The following is a 16,646-nucleotide window of genomic DNA, read 5'->3' on the forward strand; positions in this document are numbered from 1 at the left end:
ATCTAACAGATAAGTCATGTTGAATAGGATTCTTCAGACTTTTGGGAAGGTGAAGGAAACTCAACTTCGGTATTACATAGAGTTTACACTTTTTCGCATGGGCAAGGCTTTCATTTCCATCATTGATTTATTTCATCTCGTTTTTAAAACAATAAGCACATGCATAGCGGTGATTATTTATCAGACACTGTTCTAAAAGCTTTATAACTCATCTGAATCCTCATGACAGTGATAGGGTGGCATCTCTACAGATGAGAACACCATAGCACATCTGTTAGTGAAAGCCGAATAGTTAAATGGTGGAAGGTAAATCAGTGAAAGTTATACAGCTGGTCATATGAGTTATACAGCTAGAAAGGAGCAGACTTGCGATTTGAATGAAATCATCATCATCTGGTTCCAAAATCAGTGCTCTTAACCACCGCGCATGCTGTCTCTCCATTTCTACTCTTATTTATTTAGAAAAGTCTTGGATTCGGAGTAGAATTTAGTCATGGGGGGGCATCATTTTTTTTAAAGATTTTATTTATTTGTTTGATGGAGAGAGAGCACAAGAAGGCGGAACAGCAGCAGAGGGAGAGGGAGATCAGGGCCCGATCCCAGGACTCTGGGATCATGTCCTGAGCTGAAGGCAGACATTTAACCGACTGAGCCACCCAGGTGCCCCGGCGCGGGGCGGCGGGGGGAAGCATCATGTTTTAAAAGCTTTGAGTTCTATTAGTTTCCTAGGGCTGCTGTAACAAAGTATCGCAGGTTGGGTGCACAGCAGAAATTTATTGGGTCCCAGGTTTGGAGACTAGAAATCCAAAAGCAGGTGTCAGAAGGCCATCCTCCCTCTGAGACTCTGGGTGGCATCCTTCCTTGCCTCTCCCCAGCTTCTGGCGGTGGCCAGCAATCCTTGGTGTCCTTGGCTTGCAACTGCGTGATTCTGGGCTCTGCCAGTGTTGTCACAGAATATTCTGTGTGTCTATCTCTGTGTCTTTTCTTTTTAAGGACACCAGTTATATCGGATTAAGGGTCGCCCTACTCTAGTGTGACTGCATCTTAATTTAAGTACATCTGCAGTGACCGTATTTCTAAATAAGATCCCATTATGACGTCCCAGGAAGGACATGAATTTTGAGAGGATGGGATTCAACCCAGTTACAAAGCTCATGAGCCGGCTCTTGTTCTCTGGAGCACCTTTCAATTTAAGAAACTGTGCACCAAGAATTTCCAGGGCTTTGTTTCTTCTTTTTTGGTGTTAATCCTGTGCTTGATTATGTGCTAGCTGGGAAGACTGATGTATTGTTCTCCACTTCTGCCTCTTTCCTCCCTCCCTCTGGCCCTTTGCTCATGATTCATTTGGGACTGATTTTCATTCTGAACATTTTTCTTCTGGAATGTTCTGTGAGGTTTTTAAAGAACATTTGCTCAACTGCTCTTTTGAGAATGTTGGTTTGTCTTCATTCTTGTGAATTTGTGATAGTTGATTCAGCAACCAGCTTTGGTGTGTTGGTGGTTGAGTTCTGGTAGTGTCCTGTTAAGAATCTTTTGTATCCATTCTTATGGGATTTGTAAGTAGGGTTCAATAAATGGTAATAGTTGTTTTTATTTTTTCTATGATTATTATCATTGTCAAAATAGCAGATTTTGAGAAATGTGGGGTTGCCTCACTTCCAGACCTGGAAGCTTCTCTTTTCCCACAAAATAGTAGAATAATTGGTCAGATTGCGTCAACCCATTTCCTTTTGTTTATTTACAGGGTGCCCGGGAAACATTTGAGAATTATTACCGAAAACAGAGGCGAAAACAGGCCCGTTTGGTGCTCCAGCCTCCATCTAACATGGTAGGATCACCAACTTAACTTTTCTCAAATTTTCACTTTTCTTCTCTGGCAGCTGTTCATTATTTTGCATATGTACTATTTTTTTTTTTAAACTGTCGCTCTGAGATCATTTTTGGTGGATGTGACAGTAAGAAAATAGCAACTAACATCTATTGATTGCTATGTGTCAGGCATTGTTTTAGGTACTGGGATGAATGATCTCAGTTCATCCCCTCATTATAACCCTATAAGGTAGGGTACTATTGTTATATTCACCTGAGTCTTGGTAACTGAGCCTTAAGAAATTAAGTAACTGATTTTAACTTTGTCTTAATGTATCAAAATAGAATAACTTTTTTCTTCTTTGCTTTGTTGCAGCATGAAACTTTAGATGGCTACAGGAAGTATTTTAATCAAATTGTAGGGTAGGTATATATATGTGTGTGTATGTATTTAAATTTATACACTTTTAATACCTAGACTCGTGAGACTTGGAAAAATAAGTTTTCCTTGGGAGATTTTTTTTCTCTTTTTCTTTTAAATTCTTAAGATTTATTTTTGACTTTCTGATAATTTTAAAGGAATGTCTTATTGGTTTTAGCATTATATTGTTGGAGAGTAGTTTTGGTGGATAAAGGGAGAAAAACTTTGAATTGTACTTTTATTACACCTGATGTTTTGTTTCTCTATTCTTGGTAAGAGGGAACCAAATAATCAGCAAAAGTTGGCAAACTTTTTCTAAAAGGGCCAGATAGTAAAGTATTTTAGGCTTCACAGGCCCTACGGTTTCTGTCACAACTATTCAGCTCTGTTGTTGCAGTGTGAAAGTGGCTATAGACAATACAGCAATGAGTGAACGTGGCTGTGTTCCAATAAAAGAATATTTATAAAAACAGGCAGTGGGCCAGATTCGTCCCATGGGCTATATAGTTTGCCACCATCATCTAGAGTATACATACTAATATGGAATTGCATTTGCCAAATAAACACCCCAAATATAGGCAGCTTATTCTAATTGCAAAATAATGACTTTGCAGTTAAAAGAAAGGGAAATAAGTTGGATTGTTCTGTGAAATTTTCTTTTTTATTTCAGATTTAGATTTTTCAATGTAACTGATAGTTTTGATTAAAATATATCATGAGAATTCCTTATTTAAAGAATTATTTAGTATGAACATCTAGCCAAGGGAGCTAAAGATACATTGTAAATGCACAACAATAAAGCTACAACAGAGTGTTAAAAAATAAGTTTGCATTTTCTTGACCTTTGTAAGATACCTTTTCTACCCTGTAATGAGGAAATCCATATAAAGGGAATCATTTTGATATTTTGTATGTTGGGCTCTTACAAAAATGTATATTTTAGCTTTCATTATCTCTTTAAAATCAGTTATTTTTTTTTAAATGTCTTAATGGCCTGGTATTTTTAATATAGTAAAATTAGCGTCCCTTACCTGTAACCATTTTCTTCCCTTTTAAATTGTTGACCAGTATGGTTAACATTTTTTTTTTTTGACTTAAACAATGGAAATTTATTTTCTCAAGTTCTGGAGGCTAGAAGTCCAAGATCAGGATGTCAGCAGGTTTGGTTTTCTGAGGCCTCTCTTACTGGCTTGCAGGCGGCCACTTTCTCACTCTATCCTCTGCTTCCTTTTTTTTTTTTTTTTTTAAATTTTATTTTATTATGTTATGTTAATCACCATACATTACATCATTAGTTTTTGATGTAGTGTGGTTCACATTTAATAGAAACGTGACTCTTAATTTCTGTAAAGTGATTGGACAAAATTCTAAGTCCTAGGAATGTGATATTTTTGTGTATGACACCAAGTAGCTTTCTTTAAGAAAAAAATGACTATTAACTCTGAATTTGATGGCAGCTCTTAATGTTTGTCAGACCCTGGAGATAGTCGTCAAACTGTAATTTCTGACAACTGTACTTTCTTTTTTCCTCCATCTTAGCTTTTTTGTGGTTGAAGATCACATTTTACATACAACCCAGGGCTTAGTAAATAGAGCCTACATTGATGAACTCTGGGAAATGGCACTTTCAAAAACCATTGCGGCACTCCGAACCCACTCGGTATGTAAGAAGCGCCCGTGAGAAGTTCTCATTTATTGCTGATTATCTATATACTGGTCAGTGTTGTCCTGCATTAAAAGTATGTATTGTGTGGAATCACCTACTTGGAGCTCTCTCTTTCAAAGACATATGGAAGTAGCCACTTCAAATTGCCTTCCTTTCTAACACTGAGCCCACTTTTTTTGGGTGCTCTCTGCAGTAAGAAATAAACAAAACAAAAACCCCAACAACTGACATTTATTGGAATCTTTTCTCTGTGTTGGGAGTTGGTGGTGTGTGTACTTCATATATATTTCATAAGGTAGGTATTATTATTATATTTACTTTATGGTCTGGGGAACTGAGCCTCAGAGAGGTTAAGTAACCAGCCTAATGTTACACAGTAAGTGGTAGAGCTTGGATTCGATTCCAGACATGTGACTCCAGAGCCCATATTCTCAGCCACTACCCTAAATTGCCTTCTATAATGCCAATTAATACTGACTTGGAGTTCACAGTTTTATTCTTATTTTTTGAAAAAAAAAAAAAAGCTTATAACATATCAGTAAGTTACCTAATTATGAGTTCCCATGATTTTGATATATTTTATTAAAGCATGAATTTTTGATGATAATTCACTTTATTTCAGATAGATAATATTGGCTCCGAATTAATCATTTGTTCAGTATTTCTTTAACACATGTTGGCAATGGGAATACAACGGTGAGCAAGATGGATAAAATCTTTGCTCTCAGAAAGTTATATTTTGATTGGGGAGGTTCCCAATAAACAAATAAATAAGAATATCAGATAGTGATAATACAATGCAATTAAAACAGTGATAGTTTAGGGTGCCTGCTTTTGATTGGTTGATCAGCAGCGGCATTCTGAGATCAGAATATCAAGGAGTCACTTTATGCAAAGATCAATTAAAAGGGAATTCTAGGTATAAGAGATAGTAGTACAGGGACTTTGGGGGGTACTTTTCTATCTGAACTGTTTGAGGAATGATAGTGAGGACTTAATAATAGAAGATAATTTAGCATCTAGAATATTTCAGTAAATGGCTCTCATATCCATCTAGTTGTGCCAGCTAGAAACTTAAGTTATCCATGATCCTTCAGCTTTCTTATCTCTTCATCAGCAAGTGTTCCTGAGTGAATACCATGTGTAAAATCTGTAATTGATGGGATTGTAGCTGTTTTAGGGAATTGAAAAATGTTCAGAGTGGGTAGAACATGGAATGTAGAAAGTTAGGCATGGTATGAAGTAAAAATAAAAAAGTAGATAGATGTCATATTATTTAAGACATATTTGATGCTTTAAGCACTGGGTTGAATGGAATGTGTATGTGATCAGTGTGAGGGTAGGGTAAATTGGAGTGAGAAGATCAGATTTCCATTCTGGCTCAATTATGGATGAGTGACGGGAAAGGATATGGGCAGAACAATTAATAGGATAGTTTAATATTCAGGCAAGAGGTGATGATAGCTGGACCAAGGGCAATAGTAGATATGGAGAGATGTGGATGAATTGGAGAGATTTTTAGGAGGTAAGATTAATTGTATTTTCTGATGGATTAGATGTGAAAGGTAAGGTTAAAAGCATATCGAGGTAATGCCTAGGTTTATGGTTTCTTTCCCTTTGATGGTTGGAGTGGGGAGGTCATCAGTGGCCTTTGAATATGATTACTTTGCCTTTGTGCTAGCCAAGTGACAAGGTGTAGGAGTTTGGTTAATATATGCATTTGAAACCAAAGAAGATATGTCATTGAATACATTGCAAATGTTTTTCTCCTTTTATTTTTATTTATGGTTTCTCTTTTGGTATTTAGACATGTTAAATGTTTGCCTCTTTATATATCTATCCTTTTTTAAAAGGATTTTATTTATTTGAGAGAGAGAATGAGAGCGGGTGCATGAGCCGGGGGGGGGGGGCGGTGGAGAGGGAGAGGAAGACTCAGACTCCCCACTGAGCAGGGAGCCTACCGTGGGGCTTAATCCCAGGACCCTAAGATCATGATCTGAGCTGGAGGTAGACATTTAACCAGCTGAGCCACCCAGGCGCCCCTATATATCTATCTTATTTTAAAATTTCTCTCATTGCTTATATGTGACCTAGGACTTCATCTGACATTTTTATCATTTTACTCTTTTGTCATAACAAAGTCTGAAAAATTTAAAAATATTTTTTAAAAGTTCCTGCCTGTTCCAAGACTAAAAAAAGTCTTGTAACTATGTTATGGCTTGATTTTTTTTTTTTTTACACATTTATGTATATACTACCACTTATTATTTATTTTTATTTAAAAAGTGATTAAGGATCTCATTTTACTTTTTTGCAATAGTGTATCTATTGTCCTAGGATCATTTTTTTAATGTCTTACCTTCTCCCTTAGTATAATGTGTTTTTATATGTAAATATTTATTTTACAAAGGTAACATGTTTATTCTAAGATAGAAAATATTGATTATTAATAGTAACAAATTTTGGCCATGATCCCTGGCATGATTATCATTAGCTTTCTTATATGTAAATTTAAAGATTCTTTTTCTTGTGTATGAAAACACAATATACAATATGTATTTTAAATAGAAACCAGCTATGGTTTTCACTTTGTGTCTAATCAATCTGTATTAATTTTAATATTTACTTGCATAATATTCCATTGTAGGAATGTATCGTTTAAAATAATTAATTCACTTTTTAAAAAAAATTTGGGGGCCCTTTTTTTTAGCTGTTGTAAACATTGCAGTGAATATTTTTATAAAAATATTCTTGCACAATTGATTATATCTAGGATAAATTCTTAGATTTATCTAGGACAAATTAGTGAGTTAAAGGATCTGTACACTTCTTAGGCCCTGGATGCATATTGTAATTTGCTTTGCAAAAATATTTATCATTTAGTACTCTGAGCATTGTCTTTTTTTTTTTTTAAAGATTTTATTTATTTGAGAGAATGAGATAGAGCACAAGAGGGGGGAGGGTCAGAGGGAGAAGCAGACTCCCCACTGAGCAGGGAGCCCGATGCGGGACTCGATCCTGGGACTCCAGGATCATGACCTGAGCTGAAGGCAGTCGCTTAACCAACTGAGCCACCCAGGCACCCCTGAGCATTGTCTTTTAGAATGCCTATTTCCCTATTCCTTTTACTTCACAGAAAGTTATGTTTAAAAACAAAAAATCATTCCTAATCTAATATGTCAGAAATTATATCTTAATTTAACATGTTTTTCTTTGATTAATACTGATATTGAAACTCTCTTTAGACGTTTTTAGTTATTTGTATATCTTCTTAAACTTTCCTGTTCATATGCATTGCCTTTATATTTTAATAGTTTAAAAATATTTTATTTATTAATAAAACATGGATGCTAGCTTTTAATCTGAATGTTAATTTCTGGTCTAATATGTAGGTTGCAAATATTTTTTGATAGTTCCCCATGTCTCTGACTTTGCTTTTCTTTTCCATGGCTTTACGGAAGTTTAAAATTTTTTGTAAATATATTGATTTTTAACTTGACAACTTATGTCTTCCTTATTGCAAAGAATATATAATTATTTGTCTATATTTGATTTTAGTATTTCTGTACAGTTACTTTTTTATGTATATATCACAGACATAAAACGTTTATTTTAGTATAGGGTGTGAGGTTGGATTCTTTTTTTTTTAAGATTTTATTTATTTATTTGATAGAGATAGAGCGAGCATGCACACATGCATGCAAGTGGGAGGAGGGGCAGAGGGAGAGGGAGAGAATCCCAAGCGGATTCCACACGGAGCGTGGAGCCTGCCACTGGGCTCGATCTCATGACCCTGAGATCATGACCTGAGCCAAAACCAAGAGTTAGTGCTTAACCTACTGAGCCAACCAAGCGCTCCTTGGATTCTGTCTTTATTTTTTACAACGACTCATCACTTCTAATAACATTACTGTGTTAATCTCATTTTATTCAGCTCAGATTGCCATAATGAAATGTCATAGACTGTTACTCAAACAACAGAAATTTATTTTCTTACAGTTCTGGAGTCTGGAAGTCTGAGATCAGGGTGCCAGTGTGGCTGGTTTTGGTGAGGGCTGTCTCTTGAATTGCAGATGGCTGTGTCCTCACCATGTCCTCACCTGGCCTTTTCACAGTGTCACCTGCTCCTTTTGTAAGGATACCGATCCCTTCAGATCAGGGCCCTTCCTCCTTTGACCTTAAATATCTCTCTAAGTTCCATCTCCAGGTATAGCTACACTGGGGGTTAGGGCTTTAATGTAGGAATTTGGGGAGGACATCATATTTAGTCCATAACATCTGTTTTTGTCCCCAACATATTTTGGAGGCTACCTTTATCATATAATAATATATTTTATAAATACTAAGCTCTGTTGCTGGCTGTATGATTCTTACCCTTCCTTTCCTTCTTTTTCTCTGTCTTGAACCAATGCAACATTGTTCTGATTACTATAATTGATATAGTAATATGGTATCATTTCCTAGAACATGTGCGTTCTCTAAAATCCTCTTTTTAGTATATGCTAACCATTTACATTCTTCTTATTCTTCCAGATTAATTTGAGAATCACTTTGTGACATCCCTTTCACCACTTAAAACACCTCCCCCCCCAGTTGAACTATAATATTATTATGCAGCGAATCTGTAAATTAAAATGGAATTAATTGACATATTTCAGTATCTGGTATTTTTCACCAGGAATATATGTATTTTTCTCAATTATTTGCTTTCATGTTTTTATGCAGTTACATTCATGTAATTACAAATTGATATTTGTCCGTATCAATGATTTCACCAATTTTATTATTTTGGGAATAATAAAATATTCTGGGAAAAGCTGTTTTTTTTTAGAAAACTTAGATTTCTTCCAAGTAATTTCTGTTTTGTAAAGCAATGGTTCATACCTTTTTCTCTGTGACTTACACATTTGAGGATGTGAGAGATACACTTAGCAGGAAACTGTCCTCTCTTCCTCCTCATGCAGTTGAATTTGATGTCAGGAAGAGCAGGATACTTTCCAAGTATGGTGATTAAAATGTATATATATGGAGAAAATTAATCTTAATGGAGCTGTTCTTTGTAGATCTATTGTGTATTCTTTTGAATTAAAGAATACATAACAAAATACTTTTTTTCTTCCCAATATTTCAGCATCAATCTGTAGAGGCAGAAAGTATATTAGTGGTTGCTTTGGGCTGGGAGTAGCTAGGAGGATAATTTAAATAACTTGCATTTTCTTTTTGAGGTAAAAAAAATGTTCTAAAATTGACTGTGGTTATGTTTGCACATGTCTGCGAATATATAAAAACTAAAAGCCATTAAATTATATATTTCAGATGGGCGAGTTGTATGGTATGGGAATTATATCTCAACAAGGCGATTAAAACATAACTCAGCATCATATACATTTATAATCATTTTATTTATTATGAGACAAGAGTAATTGATGCCACAAATGTTAATTCTGTTTCATGACACTATTTATTGTATTATATTACCCAGCAAAGCAAGCCAAAATAAGAGCAACCCAAACATCAAAACAGATCTCAAAAAGAAACACTGTATCTGAATGATTGTTACTTGTTTATCAAAAATCTATATATCTTTCTAACATTCTATGTTACATTTAAACTACTCTTTTTCTGATTGAATTATTAGTAATTGCATAAATTAGAAACATTTTGAAAGCAACAGTATTTCAGGTATTAATATGTATAGTATTCTCAATGCTGATTTCAAAACATGAAAGAGATCTTACATGGTCCATCTCTCTTGGAATTCAAATTTAGCAGTATATTAAAATATAATTTGTTAATACAAAGAAAAGTTTGTATCAGGAATGGTTCAATATTAGAAGATCTGCTAATATAGTTTTTAATAATATGATAAGCATCATCTGATAATACTGAAAGGGTAATATGATAAACCGATCATCTGATAATACTGAAGGGGATAATAGTGAAAGGGTACTCAAAATTATGGAACAATGGGGGCGCCTGGGTGGCTCAGTCGTTAAGCCTCTGCCTTCGGCTCAGGACATGATCCCAGGGTCCTGGGATCGAGCCCTGCATTGGGCTCCCTGCTTGGCGGGAAGCCTGCTTCTCCCTCTCCCACTCCCCCTGCTTGTGTTCCTTCTCTCGCTGTCTCTCTGTCAAATAAATAAATAAAATCTTTTAAAAAAATTATGGAACAACGTAATACTGTGTGGCAAAACCTCATGTTTTACAGATACTAAATATTGGATATTTTAGTTTGTTATGTGGTAGGTAGACAAGAGTGTGTACTGTGATAGCGGTTTTACACACACCCATGCCATATCCATACTCATACCCCTCACATATTTTAAGTTTTTTTGAGTCAAAAGGGTATACTGAGTATACTTGTCTTCTAGTTCTGCTAACCAAACTCTTGTAACCAAATAACATGGGGAAAAACAAAATAGAAAGAAATTCTACAAAGTACCATCTGTAGGCCAGAAGTTTTGAAAAATTTCTTTGAACTTAGAAAACAAACGAAATTAGAAAATTAACTAAACCCGAGACAAGAAAATATTACATTAAATATGGTAGAGGGAGGTACTGTCAAAGTAGGAGATATTCTTCCAAATGGAATCTAGGAATACTCTAAATTTAGAGTTAACAAATACAATGAGCAGGAATGGGCCTAGGAGAAATCATAAAAGAAATTATTTAGAGGTCTACTTTCCAAAAATCCTAGCCAGCCAGCTGCTCACCCAATTCCTTTGCCCAACCTTACCATCTATGTAAAGAGACAATAGTATGATCAGTAGAGTTCTCTCATGCTACCTTTTGAAGGAAGTGATTCATCTGCGCCCCTTCTGTGCCCTCTCCCCACTTACAAAGAGCCTGTAGTCACTTTCTTGGGAAACAGACTTAAACTTACAGAGGAAAAACCCATGCAAGTTATCCATACTAATCAACTAATCAACCTAGTCCTTCATTTGAAAACATGAACAGTCAAGAGTCATAAAATATTTGAGGAAAACCAATTACATCAAATAGAAGATAACAGTAAATAGAATAGCCATTCTTTAGCAAATACAAATAATTCATGGACTAGGAGAAAAATTTACAAAGTAATAATCATTCCTGGTTTTAGGAACATAAGAGACTAGGTTATTTATACCAACCCTTCAGCTGGAAACTACTAAAAATGCTGCATTTTTGTATATATACCATATAAAATGTTCTGTAGTTCTCAAGTGCTTGGTAAGGATATTAAGGAATTACCAAGCCAAATCCAGGGAAGTTGAGAGTCTAGAGAGATAAGCTAACCACTTAAGCTTTCCTTGCCTTGAGGTCACTTGTTAGTTCAGACAATTTGAACTTTGATTTTGACAGCTTCTTGGGGCCACCCAAGATAGAAAGTGTATAATATGGTGTCTTCAAACCAAAGAGATGGAAAATGTGAAAGGAAAGTTAAGAAACATGGATGGATACCTGATATTAATTTTTTGATTATATCAAATAGAGATTTAGAAAGAAAGGATAGTCACAAAGGAGGGGACTTTAAAAATTAAAGAATTAAAAGAAGGAAATTTTCCTGCAATGAGGAAAGACTGGATTCCTATAGTTGGAAGGCTGTATTGAGTGTCAAGCAGGATAAACGATGGGAGATAATTCTCTGACATTAGAAATTTTGCATTTTAGTTTGGGGGCAAAAGAAAGTCTTTTTCAAATATATGAGGATTCAAAGTTTACTCTTTATTCTATTTTATTGGTATTTTACAAAAAATGAAAAATCCAGATTATAAAATGGGATAGGATTAAATAAAATGTGTGCAAAAAATGGGTAACACTCATAGATAAATCTAATTAGCTGATATTTGATTATTTATGAAGTTTAATGCTTTTAAGAACCTGTACAGAAGGAGACTTAATGTTTAAAAAGTTTTTTTTTAAATGAAAATTCCGGATTATTTCATGTAAACAGTGGGAAGAAAGTGTATAACTTATTTAATGACTACTGTAAGTTAATTAAAAAGAACTATGATCCAATGAAAATAATGAAATAAAAAAGAAAGAAGAAATCATTGTAAATAGAAAACTGAAAATAAGATGGAATAGGTTCAACATGTCAGCAATCACAGGAAATGTCAAAGAGGCAGTTTTATAGTTTGCTTACATTATGATGACCTAAAAAGAGTGAAAATAAAGTAAGAGGAGCAGAAATGGCAGTATTCTCCAAGGCAAATAGAACTATTAAATGGGAGAAGAAAAGCATATTTTGTATTATTCTAGTTTTAACCCACCAAAAAGACAATAGCCTTTTTAAAAAATTTAAATTCAATTAGACAGGGCGCCTGCGTGGCTCAGATGGTTAAGCATCTGCCTTCAGCTCAGGTCATAATCTCCAGGTCCTGGGATCGAGCCCCACGTCGGGCTCCCAGCTCAGCAGGGAGTCTGCTTCTCCCTCTCCCTCTCCCCCTGCTTGTGCTCTCTCGGTCTCTCTCTCTCAGATAAATAAAATCTTTAAAAAAAAAAATAAATTCAATTAGCCAACTGACAGAGTTGTTAGTTTCATTACATCATTAGTTTCAGAGGTAGTGTTCAGTAATTTATCAGTTTCCAATAGCCTTTTTATAGAGGACAAGCAAGCATCATTATGTATAGAACAAGAACTGTTAGTAATAAGAAATTGATGAACCATACCATTGTGGGAGAATTCAACACACCCCTTTCAGAAATTGGGAGATCCAGTAGAGGGGAAGGAACCAAACTGTAATCAAGAGACTGTGAATATCAAAATTCCACATTTTTCACATAGTGACATATACATCTTTGAATCCTGCCCACAGAACCTGTCTTCCATGTCATTTCAATTTTCGGTTTTATTGATAAGAGATTATATATAGACTTTGTAACTTTTCCTCTGTATTTATGTTTATTTTCTCTTTGTATTCCTTGTCTTCTTTACTTTTGTTTTCTCTTGTTTAATCAGGCTTCCCTGAGATTTGTCTGTTTTATTGATATTTTTAGTGAGCGTTTGGTTTCGTTGATCAAATCTTTCATATCTTCTCTATGTAATTTTTGCTTATAATTTGATCAGAATTGATCTCTCGTATACTTATGGTTTATTTTGGCTTTTTGAGTTAGCTTCCTGGGTTGAGTCCTTAATTTATTTTCAGTCTTTTGTGTTTTCTGTTTGCCTCTAAAAATATAAATGTATTTTGAAATGGCTTTAGGCACATTGCATAGGCTTTGATATCAAGTATTATATTGTTTATTTTAAAATAATCTGCAATATCAATTTTGATTTCTTTTTTGACTGAAGAATTATTTAGAATTTTTTTTAAAATTTCCAGCTGTTAAAAATGTAGATCATGATTTATTGGAATCTCTACTCATCTTTTCCCTGCTAAATCTGTTGTCATTCTGAGCCAGGAAAGGGTTAGACCCTTTCTAGAGAGCCTTTACCATGTGAAGCATTAAGCAATGAAAGAATTAAAAATTTAGTTTTATTTTTAATAATTAAGATGTTTTTTCCTCATTGTCTTTTATTTCCTTTAGTCTTACTGCTCTGATCCAAACCTCGTGTTAGATTTGAAGAACCTCATTGTGCTTTTTGCTGACACACTTCAGGTTTGTGACTTCTGTTTACATAGAGTTACCTAGATTAGTGTTCATCAGCTCTAGATCTTTTCCTTGTCTACCCAGCTTGAATAAATGCCTTTTAGTTTTTAGTTGTATTTCTTCTTTTCCTAGAGCTAGATCTTATCTTTTTATAGCATTTCTTGGTCATCACCTTGACCAGTTTATATTCTCATAAATAGTTCCAGTCCCTTTTTTTTTGCTCGAGCCAAGTCAATTAATTGAACCACTCACTACCTTAGTTTTTTAAAATGTCCTTAATTCAGATACAATGCTTGAGTGATTTTGGAGTTTTTTAAAACTAGTATCTTGAATAATGATTGTTGATTTGAACCACGAATCATATCCAATAAGATAGCATTAGAAATGGGTAGCATTTCAAATTTCTCTCGCTATTCATGAAGTTTGCTAAGGGTACATGACGAGTTGCAGGGAGAACTTAGTGGACACTGTACCCAGTATATATTGATTTTAAATTTCTTCTTTCTATTTTTTTTCTGACTGGCTTAAATAGTTTGGTATGTATCTTTTAATTCTTGAGAGATAAGCACTGGACATTAGGTGGGAATGAAACATGCTGATGTCATGCTTTCATTTAAATTGAATGATAATATAATTCAGTGCCTGATTTCTCTCATGTTGCTAATAAAAAAATCACCCTATAAAATGAAGTTATTTTCTTATTTTGTTTCAGGTGTATGGTTTTCCTGTAAATCAGCTTTTTGACATGCTGTTAGAAATCAGAGATCAGTATAGTGAAACTCTGCTAAAGAAGTGGGCAGGTATCTTCAGGTGAGAAATTATCTGTAGTCCCGTGTGGTGTGTATGTGTACACGTGCGCATGTGTGCTAGTGTCTCTTTATACATAAGGCTTCTCAGATAAATAAGCAACAAGTACGTGTGGCTTACGTATTCTAGCTGTGATACAAGTTATGATTCAGAATTCAAGCAAATTGTAGAGATGTCCCAAATAAAGTTCCCAAGATATCTGATCTCAATGTATTATGTCTGCTATGTGGAGAGTCCCCAGACCCCATTTTGGCTTTTTTCCCCCTCTTGAATAAATGTCAGATACCTTAGTTCATACCATTCAGATCATTTTGTGTCTTCTTAATATATTTTTTGGCTTTCTTTTTGAAGATCATGGCTAGTCAATAGCTCACTTATAGGGTAGTAGCTTTGAGTCCTTTTGAATAATTTAGGAGTTTTGGAACCTTTTTTGAAGACTTACTCATGTGATTCCTCACATTCTTCCTTCTCGACATTTAGAGAGGAAGCCTATTCCAATCCAGTGTTTGAAGTGTATTATTTAGATTTCATTTATTTATTTGTCAGAGAGAGAGAGCACAAGCAGGGGGAGCAGCAGGCAGAGGGAGAAGCAGGCTCCCCGCTGAGCAGGGAGCCTGACGTGGGACTCGATTCCAGGACCGTGGGATTGTGACCTGAGCCGAAGGCAGACGCTTAACCAACTGAGCCACCCAGGCGCCCCTGAAGTGTATTATTTAAATAGTTACTGCATCATGCATTGTGTATACAATAATACGAGAGTTACCCTGTTATACCTTGCACTCACAAATATCTACTTGGACTGTTTGCCTGGCACGCAACCCATGTCAGATCACTTGAGTTTCTTCTCCTTTTGAGCCTTTATTTTTTTATTTAAAGTGATCTTCTTGCTTTATTGCAAGACCCTGTCCCCAGATCAGCTTACCCCGTTTTCAAATTCTTCTAGCTTTAAGATCTTACATTTTTCCTTTAATCTTACTAATGGTACAGTTGTATTTATGGGAGGATTATGTCTGTAAGAACCTTGAAAATTAATAACATCGTATATCCATGGTCTTAAAGAGTGTCCGATCCGATCCCTCCAGTAAATTTGATTTTGATTTTGGTAGTATGGTCTCTGCTTTTAGAGAGTTTCCAGTCTAGTTAAGGAGCCAGTTCCTATGGATGAAGTTCATCCTTAATACAGAACAGTAGATGAAGTATATGAATATAATTTGGATTTATTATAGAAGTTACTTTTCCTCATCTGCCAATTTTGAAAGTTAGAATAGAAGATCTAGTACAGTATTAAAGAACATAATCAAATATATTTTCTTTAAAAACAAAGCAGAAAAACCCCAAATAGAACCTTTTTGCTTTTTTTCCAAGCACACAGTCTTTTGTTGTTTACTACTTGTTTGCCTTATGACTTCTACATGTTGCAATGAAATTTTGTCTCATTTAAAAATCTTAAATCCTATGAGATTATGTTTATAACTGTGTTCCCTTTGTTTCAGAGTGTAGTTTTCTTTTGGTCTTCTGTTAAAGATGTTTTTACCTGAAATAGATAGCTTCATTGCAGAAGGGGAATAGGCTAGGGACTGGAAAACATTTGTTTTGGTGGTTATATACATACAACCATTTGAGTTTACCTGAAAATTACTTGTGATAACTACAGTGATTAACCGGCTCACCCTTCCTTCCTTCCTTTTCTTTCTAGAAACATACTTGATTCTGACAATTACAGTCCTATACCAGTAATAAGTGAAGAAATGTATAAAAAGGTGGTAGGACAGTTCCCATTCCAAGATACAGAGTTGGAAAAGGTAAGAGTACTTTACAAAAAAATTCTGTTTGCTTTGGCATCCTCTAAAAGTTTTCTTTTTATCAGTGTCATTAAAGGCACTTCCTCCAACTCAATGCATTAGACCTCTACAACACCTTCAGAGAATGATTTTGGGGCTTTAGAAGAACAGAAGTTCCTGTTTTGGGAATCAGTAGATGACCTGAGGGTCCTTTCACCTCTGAAGTGTTAGGAGTATTGCTGGGCATGTTCCAATGTTGTTTATACTTTGAAATACTTGCTTTTATTATAGTTTTAGGACATTTTCTCCCCAAACATACACTAAAAATTATCCCGTGCTCTATAATTCTATTGGTTTTGACAGTGTATTGAGTCATATACGTACTACCACAATAATGATACCAAAACAGTTCCATCATCCCCAAAAGTTCCCTCATGCTGCTCCTTTTTAATTAATTCCTCCCAACCCTAACCCCCAGCCTTTGGCAACCAATCTAGTTGCTATCCATCTACTTTTGCCTTTTCAAGAATGCCGTATAAATGGAATCATACAGTAGGTAACCTTTTGAGGCTGGCTTCTTTCACTCAGC

At 35.0% G+C, this 16,646-nt stretch overlaps 1 protein-coding gene across 5 annotated transcripts in view; it reads left to right on the forward strand.

The window, feature by feature from the left end:
* The window catches only part of EXOC6B (exocyst complex component 6B), a 606,254-nt gene that overhangs the window by 296,160 nt on the left and 293,448 nt on the right, over positions 1-16,646 (forward strand). For all 5 annotated transcript variants that reach the window (XR_012379776.1, XR_012379777.1, XM_025868421.2 and 2 more), the window contains 6 exons: positions 1,745-1,828; positions 2,186-2,232; positions 3,770-3,890; positions 13,407-13,478; positions 14,182-14,279; positions 15,973-16,078. Coding sequence is in view for 3 of the 5 variants with exons in the window: in XM_025868421.2 (XP_025724206.1) it covers positions 1,745-1,828; positions 2,186-2,232; positions 3,770-3,890; positions 13,407-13,478; positions 14,182-14,279; positions 15,973-16,078 (528 nt within the window). In the remaining 2 variants the exon portion in view is untranslated. The remainder of the gene's footprint in view (positions 1-1,744; positions 1,829-2,185; positions 2,233-3,769; positions 3,891-13,406; positions 13,479-14,181; positions 14,280-15,972; positions 16,079-16,646) is intronic.

The sequence above is a fragment of the Callorhinus ursinus genome, unplaced genomic scaffold, assembly GCF_003265705.2.
Source record: "Callorhinus ursinus isolate GAN/ISIS: 27379988/994484 unplaced genomic scaffold, GSC_fseal_2.0 scaffold10, whole genome shotgun sequence".
NCBI lineage: Eukaryota > Metazoa > Chordata > Mammalia > Carnivora > Otariidae > Callorhinus > Callorhinus ursinus.